Source organism: Pongo abelii, chromosome 13, assembly GCF_028885655.2.
Source record: "Pongo abelii isolate AG06213 chromosome 13, NHGRI_mPonAbe1-v2.0_pri, whole genome shotgun sequence".
Lineage (NCBI taxonomy): Eukaryota > Metazoa > Chordata > Mammalia > Primates > Hominidae > Pongo > Pongo abelii.
The window spans coordinates 76,258,334-76,277,544 of NC_071998.2; the positions used below are offsets into that span (position 1 = coordinate 76,258,334).

Below are 19,211 nucleotides of genomic sequence, written 5' to 3' on the forward strand. Positions count from 1 at the left end.
GGGGGCCTGCAAGAGGCTCCAAACAGCATCCCTATCTGCCACTGACACCTGAAGCACCATTGGATCTGCTGGGTCATATGGCCCAAGTGGCAGAGCAGCTTGCACAGCAGCCTGGACCTACTGCAGAGCCTTCTCCTGTTGTGGACCCCATTCAAAACTGGCAGCCTTTCAGGTTACTCAATAAATGGGCCAGAGTAACACACCCAAATGAGGAATGTGCTGCCTTCAAAATCCAAATAGGCCCACTAGGCATTCTGCCTCTTTCTTGGTTGTAGGAACGGCCGAATGCAGCAACTTATCCTTCACCTTAGAAGGAATATCTCGACAGGCCCCACACCACTGGACCCCTAGAAATTTTAGTGAGGTAGAAGGGTTCATCAGTTTTTTTCTTGCATTTTTTAATTTTTATTTTTATTTATTATTATTATACTTTAGGTTATCTCCCAATGCTATCCCTCCCCCCTCCCCCACCCCACAACAGTCCCCAGAGTGTGATGTTCCCCTTCCTGTGTCCATGAGTTCTCATTGTTCAATTCCCACCTATGAGGGAGAATATGCGGTGTTTGGTTTTTTGTTCTTGCGATAGTTTACTGAGAATGATGATTTCCAATTTCATCCATGTCCCTACAAAGGACACGAACTCATCATTTTTTATGGCTGCATAGTATTCCATGGTGTATATGTGCCACATTTTCTTAATCCAGTCTATCATTGTTGGACATTTGGGTTGGTTCCAAGTCTTTGCTATTGTGAATAATGCCACAATAAACATACATGTGCATGTGTCCTTATAGCAGCATGATTTACAGTCCTTTGGGTATATACCCAGTAATGGGATGGCTGGGTCAAATGGTATTTCTAGTTCTAGATCCCTGAGGAATCGCCACACTGACTTCCACAAGGGTTGAACTAGTTTACAGTCCGACCAACAGTGTAAAAGTGTTCCTATTTCTCCACATCCTCTCCAGCACCTGTTGTTTCCTGACTTTTTAATGATTGCCATTCTAACTGGTGTGAGATGGTATCTCATTGTGGTTTTGATTTGCATTTCTCTGATGGCCAGTGATGGTGAGCATTTTTTCATGTGTTTTTTGGCTGCATAAATGTCTTCTTTTGAGAAGTGTCTGTTCATGTCCTTCACCCACTTTTTGATGGGGTTGTTTTTTTTTTCTTGTAAATTTTTTGGGGTTCATTGTAGCTTCTGGATATTAGCCCTTTGTCAGATGAGTAGGTTGAGAAAATTTTCTCCCATTTTGTAGGTTGCCTGATCACTCTGATGGTAGTTTCTTTTGCTGTGCAGAAGCTCTTGAGTTTAATTAGATCCCATTTGTCAATTTTGGCTTTTGTTGCCATTGCTTTTGGTGTTTTAGACATGAAGTCCTTGCCCATGCCTATGTCCTGAATGGTAATGACTAGGTTTTCTTCTAGGGTTTTTATGGTTTTAGGTCTAATGTTTAAGTCTTTAATCCATCTTGAATTGATTTTTGTATAAGATGTAAGGAAAGGATCTAGTTTCAGCTTTCTACATATGGCTAGGCAGTTTTCCCAGCACCATTTATTAAATAGGGAATCCTTTTCCCATTGCTTGCTTTTCTCAGGTTTGTCAAAGATCAGATAGTTGTAGATATGCTGCGTTATTTCTGAGGGCTCTGTTCTGTTCCATTGATCTATATCTCTGTTTTGGTACCAGTACCATGCTGTTTTGGTTACTGTAGCCTTGTAGTATAGTTTGAAGTCAGGTAATGTGATGCCTCCAGCTTTGTGCTTTTGGCTTAGGATTGACTTGGTGATGCGGGCTCTTTTTTGGTTCCATATGAACTTTAAAGTAGTTTTTTCCAATTCTGTGAAGAAAGTCATTGGTAGCTTGATGGAGATGGCATTGAATCTGTAAATTACCTTGGGCAGTATGGCCGTTTACACGATATTGATTCTTCCTACCCATGAGCATGGAATGTTTTTCCATTTGTTTGTATCCTCTTTTATTTCCTTGAGCAGTGGTTTGTAGTTCTCCTTGAAGAGGTCCTTCACATCCCTTGTAAGTTGGATTCCTAGGTATTTTATTCTCTTGGAAGCAATTGTGAATGGGAGTTCACTCATGATTTGGCTCTCTGTTTGTCTGTTCTTGGTGTATAAGAATGCTTGTGATTTTTGTGCATTGATTTTGTATCCTGAGACTTTGCTGAAGTTGCTTATCAGCTTAAGGAGATTTTGGGCTGAGACAATGGGGTTTTCTAGATATACCATCATGTCATCTGCAAACAGGGACAATTTGACTTCCTCTTTTCCTAATTGAATACCCATTATTTCCTTCTCCTGCCTAATTGCCCTGGCCAGAACTTCCAACACTATGTTGAATAGGAGTGGTGAGAGAGGGCATCCCTGTCTTGTGCCAGTTTTCAAAGGGAATGCTTCCAGTTTTTGCCCATTCAGTACGATATTGGCTGTGGGTTTGTCATAGATAGCTCTTATTATGTTGAGATACGTCCCATCAATACCTAATTTATTAAGAGTTTTTAGCATGAAGGGTTGTTGAATTTTGTCAAAGGTCTTTTCTGCATCTATTGAGATAATCATGTGGTTTTTGTCTTTGGTTCTGTTTATATGCTGGATTACATTTATTGATTTGCATATGTTGAACCAGCCTTGCATCCCAGGGATGAAGCCCACTTGATCATGGTGGATAAGCTTTTTGATGTGCTGCTGGATTCGGTTTACCAGTATTTTATTGAGGATTTTTGCATCAATGTTCATCAAGGATATTGGTCTAAAATTCTCTTTTTTGGTTGTGTCTCTGCCCGGCTTTGGTATCAGGATGATGCTGGCCTCATAAAATGAGTTAGGGAGGATTCCCTCTTTTTCTATTGATTGGAATAGTTTCAGAAGGAATGATACCAGTTCCTCCTTGTACCTCTGGTAGAATTCGGCTGTGAATCCATCTGGTCCTGGACTCTTCTTGGTTGGTAAGCTATTGATTATTGCCACAATTTCAGAGCCTGTTATTGGTCTATTCAGAGATTCAACTTCTTCCTGGTTTAGTCTTGGGAGAGTGTATGTGTCGAGGAATTTATCCATTTCTTCTAGATTTTCTAGTTTATTTGCATAGAGGTGTTTTTAATATTCTCTGATGGTAGTTTGTATTTCTGTGGGATCGGTGGTGATATCCCCTTTATCATTTTTTATTGCATCTATTTGATTCTTCTCTCTTTTTTTCTTTATTAGTCTTGCTAGCGGTCTATCAATTTTGTTGATCCTTTCAAAAAACCAGCTCCTGGATTCATTAATTTTTTAAGGGTTTTTTGTTTCTCTATTTCCTTCAGTTCTGCTCTGATTTTAGTTATTTCTTGCCTTCTACTAGCTTTTGAATGTGTTTGCTCTTGCTTTTCTAGTTCTTTTAATTGTGATGTTAGGGTGTCAATTTTGGATCTTTCCTGCTTTCTCTTGTGGGCATTTAGTGCTATAAATTTCCCTCCACACACTGCTTTCAATGCATCCCAGAGATTCTGGTATGTTGTGTCTTTGTTCTCGTTGGTTTCAAAGAACATCTTTATTTCTGCCTTCATTTCGTTATGTACCCAGTAGTCATTCAGGAGCAGGTTGTTCAGTTTCCATGTAGTTGAGTGGTTTTGAGTGACATTCTTAATCCTGAGTTCTAGCTTGATTGCACTGTGATCTGAGAGATACTTTGTTACAATTTCTGTTCTTTTACATTTGCTGAGGAGAGCTTTACTTCCAACTATGTGGTCGATTTTGGAATAGGTGTGGTGTGGTGCTGAAAAAAATGTATATTGTGTTGACTTGGGGTGGAGAGTTCTGTAGATGTCTATTAGGTCTGCTTGGTGCAGAGCTGAGTTCAATTCCTGGGTATCCTTGTTGACTTTCTGTCTCGTTGATCTGTCTAATGTTGACAGTGGGGTGTTAAAGTCTCCCATTATTAATGTGTGGGAGTCTAAGTCTCTTTGTAGGTCACTCAGGACTTGCTTTATGAATCTGGGTGCTCCTGTATTGGGTGCATATATATTTAGGATAGTTAGCTCTTCTTGTTGAATTGATCCCTTTTCCATTATGTAATGGCCTTCTTTGTCTCTTTTGATCTTTGTTGGTTTAAAGTCTATTTTATCAGAGACTAGGATTGCAACCCCTGCCTTTTTTTGCTTTCCATTTGCTTGGTACATCTTCCTCCATCCTTTTGTTTTGAGCCTATGTGTGTCTCTGCACGTGAGATGGGTTTCCTGAATACAGCACACTGATGGGTCATGACTCTTTATCCAATTTGTCAGTCTCTGTCTTTTAATTGGAGCATTTAGTCCATTTACATTTAAGGTTAATATTGTTATGTGTGAATTTGATCCTGTCATTATGATGTTAGCTGGTTATTTTGCTTGTTAGTTGATGCAGTCTCTTCCTAGTCTCGATGGTCTTTACATTTTGGCATGATTTTGCAGCGGCTGGTACCGGTTGTGCCTTTCCATGTTTATTGCTTCCTTCAGGAGCTCTTTTAGGGCAGGCCTGGTGGTGACAAAATCTCTCAGCATTTGCTTGTCTGTAAAGTATTTTATTTCTCCTTCACTTATGAAGCTTAGTTTGGCTGGATATGAAATTCTGGGTTGAAAATTCTTTTCTTTAAGAATGTTGAATATTGGCCCCCACTCTCTTCTGGCTTGTAGAGTTTCTGCTGAGAGATCCGCTGTTAGTCTGATGAGCTTCCCTTTGAGGGTAACCCGACCTTTCTCTCTGGCTGCCCTTAACATTTTTTCCTTCATTTCAACTTTGGTGAATCTGACAATTATGTGTCTTGGAGTTGCTCTTCTCGAGGAGTATCTGTGTGGTGTTCTCTGTATTTCCTGAATGTGAATGTTGGCCTGCCTTGCTAGATTGGGGAAGTTCTCCTGGATAATATCCTGCAGAGTGTTTTCCAACTTGGTTCCATTCTCCCCGTCACTTTCAGGTACACCAATCAGACGTAGATTTGGTCTTTTCACATAGTCTCATATTTCTTGGAGGCTTTGCTCGTTTCTTTTTAGTCTTTTTTCTCTAAACTTCCCTTCTCGCTTCATTTCATTCATTTCATCTTCCATCGCTGATACCCTTTCTTCCATTTGATCGCATCAGCTGCTGAGGCTTCTGCATTCTTCATGTAGTTCTCAAGCCTTGGTTTTCAGCTCCATCAGCTCCTTTAAGCACTTCTCTGTATTGGTTATTCTAGTTATACATTCTTCTAAATTTTTTTCAAAGTTTTCAACTTCTTTGCCTTTGGTTTGAATATCCTCCCGTAGCTCAGAGTAATTTGATCGTCTGAGGCCTTCTTCTCTCAGCTCGTCAAAGTCATTCTCCGTCCAGCTTTGTTCTGTTGCTGGTGAGGAAGTGCGTTCCTTTGGAGGAGGAGAGGCGCTCTGCTTTTTAGAGTTTCCAGTTTTTCTGCTCTGTTTTTTCCCCATCTTTGTGGTTTTATCTACTTTTGGTCTTTGATGATGGTGATGTACAGATGGGTTTTTGGTGTGGATGTCCTTTCTGTTTGTTAGTTTTCCTTCTAACAGACAGGACCCTCAGCTGCAGGTCTGTTGGAGTACCCAGCCGTGTGTGGTGTCAGCCTGCCCCTGCTGGGGGCTACCTCCCAGTTAGGCTGCTCGGGGGTCAGGGGTCAGGGACCTACTTGAGGAGGCAGTCTGTCCGTTCTCAGATCTCCAGCTGCGTGCTGGGAGAACCACTGCTCTCTTCAAAGCTGTCAGACAGGGACATTTAAGTCTGCAGAGGTTACTGCTGTCTTTTTGTTTGTCTGTGCCCTGCCCCCAGAGGTGGAGCCTAAAGAGGCAGGCAGGCCTCTTGAGCTGTGGTGGGCTCCACCCAGTTCGAGCTTCCAGGCTGCTTTGTTTACCTAAGCAAGCCTGGGCAATGGCAGGCACCCCTCCCCGAGCCTCCCTGCCGCCTTGCAGTTTGATCTCAGACTGCTGTGCTAGCAATCAGCGAGACTCTGTGGGCATAGGACCCTCTGAGCCAGGTGCGGGATATAATCTCCTGGTGCGCCGTTTTTTAAGCCCGTCGGAAAAGAGCAGTATTCGGGTGGGAGTGACCCGATTTTCCAGGTGCCGTCTGTCACCCCTTTCTTTGACTAGGAAAGGGAACTCCCTGACCCCTTGTGCTTCCCGAGTGAGGCAATGCCTCGCCCTTCTTTAGCTCGCGCACGGTGAGCGCACCCACTGACCTGCGCCCACTGTCTGGCACTCCGTAGTGAGATGAACCCAGTACTTCAGATGGAAATGCAGAAATCACCCGTCTTCTGCGTTGCTCACGCTGGGAGCTGTAGACCGGAGCTGTTACTATTCGGCCATCTTGGCTTCTCCCCCAGGGGTTCATCATTTTCTTTCATCACTTTGTCCACTGAACTTAGGAGCAACCAACCAGCTTCATTATGTTCCTTGGTTCTCCACATATGGTCAAATTTATTACATAGAGTCACTAAACTCCTTGCCTCTCACAAGCAGTGAATCAGGAGTGTCAAATGCATTTATTTTGCATAATTCTGTAAACAGTTCCTGTCAAGGTCTATCAGTGTTCTCCATACTATTAGGAGTAGAGTCCTTAGCATTTTTGGGTCTAATCAGATTAAAGAGCCAACTCCAGAAACCCCAAAACCAACAAAAGAACTCCATCCTTAATATTCTGTTCCTTTAGAACCACTCCTGGTACCAAAACCTGTATTAGTCAGGGTTCTCTAGAGAGATAGAACTAATAGGATAGATAGATAGATAGATAGATAGATAGATAGATAGATAGATAGATAGAGATATATATAGATATCTATATAAATATAAATATATATAACTATCTATATAAATATATCTCTATATATATATATAAAGGGGAGTTTATTATTAACTTACACAATCACAAGTTCCCACAGTAGGCTGTCTGCAAGCTTGAGGAGCAAGGAGAGCCAGTCTGAGTCTCGAAACTGAAGAGCTTGGAGTCTGATGTTCGAGGACAGGAAGCATCTAGCATGGGAGAAAGATGTAGGCTGGGAGGCTAGGTCAGTCTCGCCTTTTTCTGCCTGCTTTATATTCGCTGGCAGCTGATTAGATGGTTCCCACCAGATTAAGGGTGGGTGTGCCTTCCCCAGCCCACTGACTCAAATGTTAACCTCCTTTGACAACACTCTCACAGACACACTCAATACTTGGCATCAATACTTGGCATCTTTCAGTCCAATCAAGTTGACACTCAGTAGTAACCATCACACCATCTCTACCAAAAATTTAAAAAATTAAGCCAGGCATGGTGGCATGTGCCTGTGGTCCCAGCTACCCCGGAGGCTGAGGTGGGAAGATTATTTGAACCCAGGAGGTTGAAGCTGTAGTGAGCCATGATTGCACCACTACACACTCTACCCTGGGCAACAGGGTGAGACGCTGTCTCAAAAATAATAGTAATAGAAAATAAAATAAAAACAAAGTTATAACTGACAATGTTAACAATTCATGAATTTTTTAATTTCAACTGAATATCAGACATAAAATTAAGTTGATTTATATGACATACTTTATGGGTATTCTGATTTATGATCTCACTAATTTTAAGTATTTTTTAAAACAAGATGATGGACTAATTTAAAATATACAAATATACTTAAACAAAATTCTACAAAACAGCCAATTGTAACCAAAGAAAATCACAAACCAGTAGGATCATTTTATAAATATGCCAGTAGGGGAGAGTAGGTCTGAAATTATGTTTCTCCTGAAGGTTAGTAAACAGGATTTCACTGGTTCAAGAGCATAACCCAATGGAGACAATGTTAGACATTCATAAATATTAATGAAAATATTAATAAAGTTTCTAAACTTTATTACCTGTAAACTTAAAGTTTAGAAACTTTAAGTTATATTGTGGCATAAACTAGAACTTTATGCTGGATTATATTCCCTCTTCTTTTTCTGTGGTGTTTTCCTTTGTGATTTAGTCTTTATGGCCTCTTTTAACAGGTTTTGGTTTTTGTGGGGATTTTGGCTATATATTTCTTGGGCCTATAAATCCTAGTCATGTGACTTTTTATATAACCACAGTTCCTGATATAAACTTTACAGAAGATACTAAAGCAGCCAATGAACAGAGTTACAAACTTGAACTTTTTATAGAAAACACCTTACTTCTGGTGCTCTAAGGATAGGTCTAGTTGGTAGCTACTGCAAAAAAAATTCTTATGAAAGAGTGAGGGTTGGTAGGGGGTAGGATGGAGGTGACTAAGGGCTCAGTCCTACTTTGGGAAATTTTACAGGCAGAAAAATCCAAATTGTAGCTGAAAACAAACCCATTCAGGTAGCAGATATGTGTAACATGCTTCTTATCCTTTAAATATAGTCCAGGGCCTATGTTAAAACATAATTTTGCAGCCGGGCACGGTGGCTCATGTCTGTAATCCCAGCACTTTGGGAGGCCGAGGCGGGCGGATCACGAGGTCAGGAGATCGAGACCATCCTGGCTAACATGATGAAACCCCGTCTCTACTAAAAATACAAAAAAATTAGCCGGGCATGGTGCCAGGCACCTGTAGTCCCAGCTACTTGGGAGGCGGAGGCAGGAGAATAGTGTGAACCCGGGAGGCGGAGCTTACAGTGAGCCGAGCATATCACGCCACTGCACTCTAGCTTGGGCGACAGTGCGAGACTCCGTCTCAAAAAAACAAAGAAACAAACAAAAACATAATTTTGCATCATTTATTTAAAACTGATTTCAAATGCAAATTTTTGTTGTATAGAACAAGATGGAGAAGGCATTATGAAAACTTTCAAAACATATGAAGATAAAATCCAGCAGTTGGAAAAAGATCTTTATTTCTGTAAGAAAACCAGCCGGGATCATAAGAAGAAACTTAAGGAACTTGTAGGGGAAGCAATTCGGCAGCAACTAGCACCATCAGAGTTTAAGACTTTTAGTGTTGTCACTCTTAACAGTTTCTCTAGCATTTGGTGAAGTCACGCCAGCTTCGTAGTGTAGCCTTTACCAATTGATTGGGTTATTTAGGATTAGATACTTCTATTTGTCTCTGTAAACAAAAATCGTTGTCTAAGGTAGAACCACATGAGAAGTGAATGGACAAATTTATAGACGCAAAGGAAATGGTCAATTATTGATTGTCTGCCATGTGCCAGGGGCTTGTAGACCTTAACTCATTTAATCCCTAAATTAACTATATAATCTAACATAGCTGTTGTTTTCTTATTTTATAGTAAATTAAGCCTTCTGATTATCACAAAAAAAGATGTGTGGTAGGTAAGAGTAAAAGTATGTATTTTTAAGATAAATCAGGTCTTTTTATATATCATGACACCTGGACATTAAAAAATGTAATAGAACCTATTTTTGAGACAAAGATGTTTCCTTGTATAATTATATGTAGATATGTAGATTTAGTGCATTCCTAAATGAAATAACATGACAAAATATACTTTGCAAAAGTAAAAAATACTATGAAGGTAATATATTGCTATGATTAAAATATACCCTCTTTAAGATAGCTGAATAGAGAGGAATCAATATTTCTAAAATAATAAAGTCTACATTTTATAAAAGAATTAGCTAATAATTTCTAATAATTCTAATAACTTAATTCTAATAACTTTGATAATTTAATATGGTTTATGAAAAGTTGACTTTAAAATCTTTTAGACACACATGTATTTTTTACCTGGAAAGAAAACTACTTAAAAGATGGGCACACAAGATGTAAGAAGACCAGTGAAAAATAATATGGAGGAGCAATGAAGTGATATATGCTGAATATGTAATAGAAGTAGAATTGGCTAGGTGCGGTGGCTCACGCCTGTAATCCCAGCACTTTGGGAGGCCAAGGCGGGTGGATCACTGGAGGTTAGGAGTTCAAGACCAACCTGACCAACATGGTGAAAAATATTAAAAAATACAAAATTAGCCGGGTGTGGTGGTGCATGCCTGTAATCCCAGCTACTCAGGAGGCTGAGGCAGGAGAATCGCTTGAACCCGGGAGGCAGAGGTTGCAGTGAGCTGAGATCGTGACATTGCACCCTGACCTGGGCAACAAGAGCGAAACTCTGTCTCAAAAAAAAAAATGCTAACTTATATTTGTGACATTTATCATGTATAGACATTTTCAAAAATAATTCCCTTTAGCCCTCAAACTCAGGATAGGCTGGGGTCTGCTAACTCCATTTTCAGATGAGGGAATTGATGCTTAGAGAAGGCGAGTGACTTATGGACAGAACAATAACTATAACATAGTCTAATGTCCCTTATCTGCTGACTGCTGGTTCAGTATTCTAGGATAAAAGTTGTCTGAGGATAAAGATGTGATACAAACATACAAATCCTGCCAAAGAGATTACACTTTCTGATTCTTAGTATAGTAATACAGAGGTGTTTACTGATGTAACTCATTTACTTGAAATACTGCCTGCTATATTTAGCTAAAACTTTAACTTGAAACATTATTTGCCAAAAATTAAAAAGCAAACAAGTATCAAGTAAGAAACAAAATAATCAACATAAGACCACTTTAGCTTTGAAAAAAAGTCTACTGTCAAATTTGAGGTATCTGATATTAGACATCTAGTTTGTAAATGGCCCATGTTTATGCCATCGAGTCTACTAGACATTAATATGACAATGTAGTATGGTGGTATACAGGTTTAAAAAATCTGGATCTTCATCCTGCTCTTTAACCAAACAAACACACAAATCTAAAACATAGTTAATCTTGGAGAGGTGTAAAATGAGAACAACACTGTTCTGACCAATTTACCCAAGGAGTCTAGTCTTGATAATAACGTTGGAGATACTATTTCAGCTAATTTGCTATTCTACCTAGAAACATTTAAAATACTTCTATTTTTGGCTATAAAAATAATGTATAGTCATTATAGAAAAATCTGAAAATGAAGAAAACAAATCAGTTATAATCCTACCCACATTTGATATTTTCCCCATGCTTTAAAATTTACAGTTGCAATTATATTGGGGATATAGTTTACACTATATCCTGTCTCATAATGCTACTCTAATATAATGATATGAAACAAGGTTTGAATTATAAAATATTGCAATTTATATCAAACTCTGAGTTCCATAAAATGTTTTACATGCTTAATAATCAGTATCCTAGTTAATAACTATCTTGGTATTTGGTGCAGTGTTTTTTTTGTTTGTTTTTTGTTTTTGAATGGGGTTTCACTCTTGTTACCCAGGCTGGAGTGCAATGGTGCTGTCTCAGCTCACTGCAGCCTCCACCTCCCAGGTTCAAATGATTCTCCTACCTCAGCCTCCGGAGTAGCTGGGATTACAGGCGCCGCCACCAGGCCTGGCTAATTTTTTGTATTTTTAGTAGAGACCATGTTGGCCAGGCTGGTCTCGAACTCCTGACCTCAGGTGATCCACCAGCCTTGGCCTCCCAAAGTGCTGGAATTACAGGCGTGAGCCACCGTGCCCGGCAGTTCAGTGGGTTTTGATAGAAGACTGCCTACAAGACTTACATTTTCTTTGAATATGTTTGGCATTTTCAAATTGCAGAAAAATTCATCTTTTGACTAAAATATCTTGGTCACTTGATGGTCATCCCTCTGTTACAGTGTATATGTTTTCTAACATGAGGATAAAATCAGTTTTATATGAACCTACATTCTCTCTACTTGTATTTAAACCTATCCTTGTATCAATTTAAATCACTATAAAACTATGTGTAAGGATAATAGAGTCAAAAGATCTGGGTTGGAATCCTTACTTCTTTTACTAGTTGTTTGACCTTGGGCAAATTAATCTTTCCCTAGTCGGTTCCCTCAATTATAAAATTCTGGAAGAGGGAAACTTTCTTGTGAAGAATCCAAGTGGGCTTTGGAGTGAGCCTCAGCAATGAGCCTCTTTTCTTATGATCTTTTGAAAATAAGATGCCTTACTCCTTCCCCCAGATACTGTCACCTGGGGAGCAGGATATTTTTTTTAGAGTTGGGGTCTTGCTCTGTTACCCAGGCTGGAGTGTAGTGGTACATTCATGGCTCACTGCAGCCTCAAACTCCTGGGCTTGAGCAATCCTCCCACCTTAGCCTCTCAAGTAGCTGGGGCTACAGGCATAAACCACTGCACCCAGCTAGGGAACAGGATTTTTTAAAGCTTCCCAGTGACTCTGATGTACTGCAGAGTTTGGGAGCCACTGTCTGTGGTCAACTTAGTATGAGTTCCATGTACAAGGATCTAGATCATTTGCTAGTTCAGGTTATTTGATTTTGAGAGAATTTTAAAAACTAGAGAGTCAGTTATGTTTTAAGCCAGGGGTTACAAACTAGAATGCCTACCTGAACCAGAGTGAGCAGTGGGGAGTGCAGCAGTCATCTAAATGGTCAGTGGCAACTGTGTTCCAGCTGCTGTTGCAATTCAGAAACTGTTAACTCTTATAGTTTTTCTAGAAAAGCTGTAAATCTATATTTTATGAAACTTTTCAATTTTTAAATCTTGGGTCAAGTATTACTAACATTATAGGCCACGCAAAACATGTCTATGGGCCAGATTTGGCTTGAGAGCTGCCAATGTGCAACCTGTGTCTTAAAACTTTGTCTTGGCAGGACTGGGCCAGGTGCGGTGGCTCATGCCTGTAATCCCAGCACTTTGGGAGGCCAAGGCAGGTGGATCACCTGAGGTCAGGAGATCGAGACCATCCTGGCTAACACAGTGAAACCCCATCTCTACTAAAAATACAAAAAATTAGCCGGGCGTGGTGGCGGGCACCTGTAGTCCCAGCTACTCAGGAGGCTGAGGCAGGAGAATGGCGTGAACCCAGGAGGCGGAGCTTGCAGTGAGCTGAGATCACGCCACTGAACTCCAGCCTGGGGACAGAGCAAGACTCTGTCTCAAAAAACAACAACAACAAAAAAAACTTTGTCTTTGCAGGACTAAAAGTGTACTAAGCATGCATCAATATGTTGAAGTTGGCATTTTTCATCATAGTAGGTCTAGTACCTGTATGCATTTCCCTTAAGCAAGTTTTTGTCTTTGCTATTAGATATTCTTTGATTTAAGAACCTCTAGCTTTGATCTCTTCACTCTAATTCCAGTGGGGTGTCCCCATCGAGGCATATTCTCTCATCTCCATTTTGATGACAGAAATTGTGGCACACACCCCAGAGTACATTCAGACAGCAGAACCCCGCTATCATGCTGGGAGTGCCAACCAAGTCCAGATTTCCACACATATAATGCCAAGTCCCAGAGTTTTCCCTCGAGATATGGGGCAGAGCCAATATTATCCAGTGCTGGCATCACTTGGCCACGATTTAGAATTCACTAGTAGCAAGAACAGCAGAGAAGGCAGGCATGGAAAGGCACCAGAGGCGCCCAAAGGACTCTTATGTTTCCAGGGAGTACCAAACCCCCAAAAGACTATTTCTCAATTTGTTCAATGAATTAAAGTTGTGAGTTATTCACGTGCAAGATGCCTATAAGTGAAATAAAAATATTCATATTCACACATCTGTTCATCTAAAATAAGTCATTTAACAAAAAAGTTGAAAAACATTATGCATATTGGGTGATAATAATGTATTTACGTTAAGATGTTTTGATTAAAATACCTAATTTTGAGGAAATAATATCTAATTTTTTGGTTTGAGGATTATTTTTAGATCATGAGGCTAGAGATGGAGTCCTGAAGCCAGAAGAAGGAGGCATGCTTTCAGAAGAATTAAAATGGGCATCCAGACCTGAAAGTATGAAATTAAGTGGAAGAGAAAGAGAAATGGACAGTTCAGCAAGCAGCTTAAGAACACAGCCAAATGCTCAAAAGCTCTGGGAAGATATCCCAGAATTACCTCCAATTCATAGTTCTGTAGCACCCCCCAGTGGGCATATGTTAGGTAATGAGAATAAAACAGAAATAGATGATAATCAGTTTACAAAATCTCACAGTCAACTATCATCTCAAATTCAGGTTGTGGGAAATGTGGGACAACTTCATGGTGTTACACCTGTAAAACTGTGTCGAAAAGAATTATGTCAGATTTCCGCCTTGGAACTATCATTGCGACGTTCCAGTCTTGGAGTTGGCATTGGATCAATGGCTGCTGATTCCATCGAAGTATCTAGGAAACCAAGGTACTTAAAAACTTAGATATTTAATAATAGAACTTTTAGTAGATATGTAAAAAGATTCCTTTTTCTAACCTGTTAAAAACTAAAGCTCAAGTTCACTACCTGTTTCCTCAGAATAAAGGAAGAAGGGGAGGAAGGAATCCCTAATTTTTTTATATGCTATAGATGTGTACATCTTCTATATATATTTGGGGAGTTTTAGTTTATATTCCCATAGTAATCAAACATGTTTTCCACTACTTGATAACATTTAAATATTTACATTTATAAATACGCTTAAATGTTTTTCCAGGCATATTTGAAGAATAAAACTAGTAATAGACTAAAATATCTATCAAGTATGTATTATTATATAATATAAATGTACATTATAAAAGTATGTTACAATATAACTATATTATTGTTATTCTCAAATACAAGTATATTGTTATTTTTTAAAAGGTCCAGCTAAATCTTGCTTTTGTCAGAGGGAGTCACCTGCTGCATATGTGGGCTAAGACAACCTCTCAGCTTTATGGACTGAGGCTCATTTACAGTCCTCAGAGCTCACAGAAATGGTCAGTCTTGACTTTTTAAATATGCTCACTGTTCTGTTTCTGGAATTTTTTTGGATTTTTAAAAATTTATAATGCTATCTTTTTTGTTTGCTAATATTATGCAATGTAAGTTTTCATGTCTTTCCTGCTCTATACACTCAATATATCTCTCATGTTACTAAAATTGGGAGAAATGAATGCTGTTCCATGGAACATGGAAATTATGGAATAAAACTAAAGCATTCTAACATTTCAAGAGAAAGAACACTGGTTATAACATCTCTGGTCACATGGAGTATGTCTGTAAAGCTTGAAGTCTTGCCAAAGCATCTTTAATGATTTGATGGGCTTAAGTCTGATATTTTTTTCTATAACCTCCTTAGTCAGGCTTTGCACACCGGCCAAACTACATTGGGGCTGTAAATATGTCAATGAAATTTTTACTAAAATCTCCAAGTTTTTCTGGTCAAAATTTTACTATATAATGTACAATTTAGTTTGGAATTAAGAACTAAACAGTTTGCACACCAAATGTAGTTTGTACTTTTTAACCATATTTTTCAGTTATAGGAAACATCCATTGTAATGACCTGAGGAATTATTTTGTTACTTATGTTGTTCTTTGTTACTTTTCCAAAACACTTGTAAACCTAAGTTGAGTTTCTTAAACTAATTAATGTTTGGTTGGGGGCTGTAGCAAAACCATCCTGACATGGATGCTTACTCAGAGTCACCCACTTCCTTGCTGAATCCATTTTTTCTGATGTAGTGCTGCTACAGACCTTTTCCTTTTGTCCTTTCCTCTGTTGCTGTGGATTTGATCATCTCACATAGGACCCAAACTGTCACCCTGTGCTCAAAGACTTAAGGCTTCCTTTCTCTCATTGCTAGCCCCTGGGGAGTAGAGTTTCTTGGTCTCCTTGCTAAAAACCAGTTCCTTTAGGAAACAAACCAAAACAAAACAAACTTATAAAAAGGAAAATAGTTTATCTCTTAAGCATGGTACTAAAATTTATTTAAATTAAATAGATTTCTGTGGACTTACCTGGGAATGAAACAATTTATAAATATTGGTCCAATGAGATACTATTTTCTAAATTTCAAAAAACTAATTTACAAACTAACTGGGAAATTTTATTTTTACCAGGGACTGTTTGAAGTCAGATTCTGGTTTCCAGCTAGTCTTCCATTTTTATAAATTTATGTATATTTATATATAAATATAAATCATACAAAGCAAAAGTAAAACATACACATTATAAATATGTAGAAATGCACTGACCTTTTGCCATTATTATATATATTTCATATATATATATACACTTGTACATATACAAGTATATAAGGAAATGTGTTTGTATTTCCATAGGTAAAACTAGTATGTGTAAATTAATTATTTCTAATTAAGGCATAGCACATAATCTTACAAGGAACTTTAATTACGACCTTTGTTAATAAATACATATTTATTTAAATATATTATTGCTGTGCTTTGTTGAAAGCACTGACCTTTTACCATTATAATATATACACTTGTATATAAACACTTGTATATATATAGTATTATATATATAGTTGTATATAGATATAGATATAGGGTATACATTATACATTATTTCACTTTATAATATATTAATTAATATATTTTATATCATGATATATCATTATATAGCTATAATGTATATATAGATACACTTGTATATATATATAGATATAGATATATATAATGACCAAAGGTCAATGCCCTTAACAAGCACAGCAATATTTATAAATAAATATTTATTAATGAAGATCCTAATAATAAGTTCCTTATAAGTTCCTTATAAGATTAAATAAATAATGCATAGTGCTATGCGTTATTTAGTAATAATTCATTTAAGAATGTATTCTGATACTGGAATCCTACTTGCTCAAGAAATTAACACATACTTGTTTTACCTGTGGAAATACACATTTCCTCAAAGCCAACTCACTAATAAAGCAAGAAAATTTATATCAAAACAACAATGATTAGGTTTGATTATGCATTTGTGAGTTGATTTCTAAATAACAAAGGTATGGTGTTTTTCTTCCTTTTGGTTAAACATATATCCTTTATATATATGACAGATTTCATGCCACATATGCAAACACACACATAAATAACGTCATGAATAATATATTCTGGAAATGAACCTCTGGTCATTCTAGTTTAGTCGGTGTTCTCACAAAGGAAAGAAAAAAATTAGACACCTACCCAAGGCAAGTAAAATTATTTTTTTACATATACTAATAATGATTTTACTCTTTTTCACATGCTTTTTCTAAACATTTTGTCACTTTATTGCCTTTTTGCATGTATATAAAATGTTTGTGGTTTTCTTTTTTTTTGTTCATTATGTTATTTTTTCCTCTAACTGTAATAAAACATTTGAAAGGGAAAATATTTGTAAAGTACTAGTTACTTTCCTAACTCTAGAGTGTTATAGCTAAAGAGATGGAAAATTCTTTACGTTGGGAACCACAGGTGGTGAGAACATTGATGAAGGTGCTTTTGTGCTTTAATGTTTGCTTTCTTTTTGTTAATGTATTTTTTTGTTGTTGCCTCAATTCTTCATATCTTCATGAACTCAGGGTCCAAGGAGTCAGCAAAAATATGATCTTCATTAATTGTGGACTAGATTGCCACTAGCCATTGCCTTGTTCAGTCTAGGCCAGTAAAGTGAGGAATGCTTATTTGAGACTAAATTCCTTATATAGAAAAAAATAAAAGTCTTATACTAAGTTTTGGAATGACTATCAGGGAGTGAAATCCTTAGTGGGAGTTCGGTTCTGTGGTCAAAACAAATTCTCATACATTAAATGCAAGTATGACATATTTTGATCTTTCACTTATTTCCTTAGGCACCTACTTGTGACTTTAAAACAGTGGGGTATCAGTATTTGAAAGTTCAGGTAGAAAGTTACTTATGTCCACAATTCCTCTCTCAACTTCATTGGACTTTTTAAAAAAAAATCATTATGTATATTTTAAACATTTAAAGTTGTAACAGATTGTAGGCTGCCTTAATTAACACTGATAATATATTCTTCTACATTTATATTTTCAAAAATTGAAAATAAAGGCGAGAATGAGATCCATTTGCAATAAGCATCTCAAAAGCATTGGGCATGTAGTACTTTTGAGCTTATGTTAGCAGAAGTACACCAAGGGTAGGGTACGGGGAGCCTCTGCCCAATGAGAAGTATTTTATCACTGTCATTGCTGCTGATAAAAGCAGGCTGACTTTTCATAGGTTTTGTTGTTTTTAAATTATCTGTAAACAATGCACCCCTTATTGCCTACATCAAGGTTGACTGCTGCGATTCCTTCCATTCCTTGGAATGTACTGCATACAAAGAGAAAGCATCAAACACCGGAATAGTGTTTGATTTTTATAATGGCTTTCATGTTGACCCCAACATGACTCCAACATGGAGGTAATTAGAACAAAGGAAATTATGAAAAGAAATTCCAGAAAAAACTGATGTTATAATGATGGCTTTTGATATTTTGCATAGTTCTCATTTGTCTGTTTTTATATTTCCTTTAAGGAATTTATGCAATGAGTCAACAGAATTAGCACTATTTGAAATGCTAACAGTGTAATTTGAACCCAAATATATTGAATTAGACTTAGATATTATGTTCTACTGGTTAATTATAACACACAGCTCTATTGAGTTATCTACAGTACTTTAAGAGAAAAATACAACAATCTCATAGTCTGTTATAATGAGCAAGATCCCTGTATGCCCAAGGAACAAAACCATTCACAACAGAAAAAAATAGAAAATTAAATATTTTTTAAAAATGTATACTTAATGATTCTTGGAAATTTAAAACTATCTATTAATAATTATATAACTAAAGTAGAAAAGGAATTATTTTAAAACCTTATTTGTATACTGTATTATTGTGTTTTCAAGCTTACTACAGTACATATATAAAGCAAGGTATAATTTTTCAAGTCCAATGTGGTAAATATTGTTAGAAGTTATGTGATCGGCCAGGCACGGTGGCTCATGCCTGTAATCCCAGCACTTTCGGAGGCTGAGGCAGGTGGATCACGAGGTCAGGAGTTCAAGACCAGCCTGGCCATGATGAAACCCCATCTCTACTAAAAATACAAAATTAACCGAGTGTGGTTGCACACACCTATAGTCCCAGCTACTCGGGAGGCTGAGGCAGGAGAATTGCTTGCACTCGTGAGGCAGAGGTTGCAGTGGGCCGAGATCGTGCCATTGCACTCCAGCCTGGGCGACAGAGGGAGACTCCATCTCAAAAAAAAAAAAAAAGTTATGTGGTCTGAAGTGTCTTATTTTTAAACGAACCATTCCTTGGACCCCACACCACATTTACCAACAACAAATCATAGGCATGTAGTTACTTACCTTTCGTTTCCCACAATGATCCAGGATTCCAATAGCTCTAAGACAGATGACTGGAGTGGGAAGGAGACGGGGGGAAAGAGGTTTATTTGAAAGCATTCCATAGACAAGCAAAGGATTTTCTTTCTTTCTTTCTTTATAAGTACATTGTTTAATCTAAAAAAT

At 37.8% G+C, this 19,211-nt stretch overlaps 1 protein-coding gene across 1 annotated transcript in view; it reads left to right on the forward strand.

The window, feature by feature from the left end:
- The window catches only part of LOC100442929 (kinesin-like protein KIF27), a 46,505-nt gene extending 32,312 nt beyond the window's left edge, over positions 1-14,193 (forward strand). The window contains 3 exon segments of the mRNA XM_054519630.2: positions 8,750-8,912; positions 9,254-9,255; positions 13,635-14,193. Coding sequence (XP_054375605.2) covers positions 8,750-8,912; positions 9,254-9,255; positions 13,635-14,119 — 650 coding nt within the window. The 3' untranslated portion in view covers positions 14,120-14,193.
- The last annotated feature ends 5,018 nt before the right edge of the window (positions 14,194-19,211 follow it).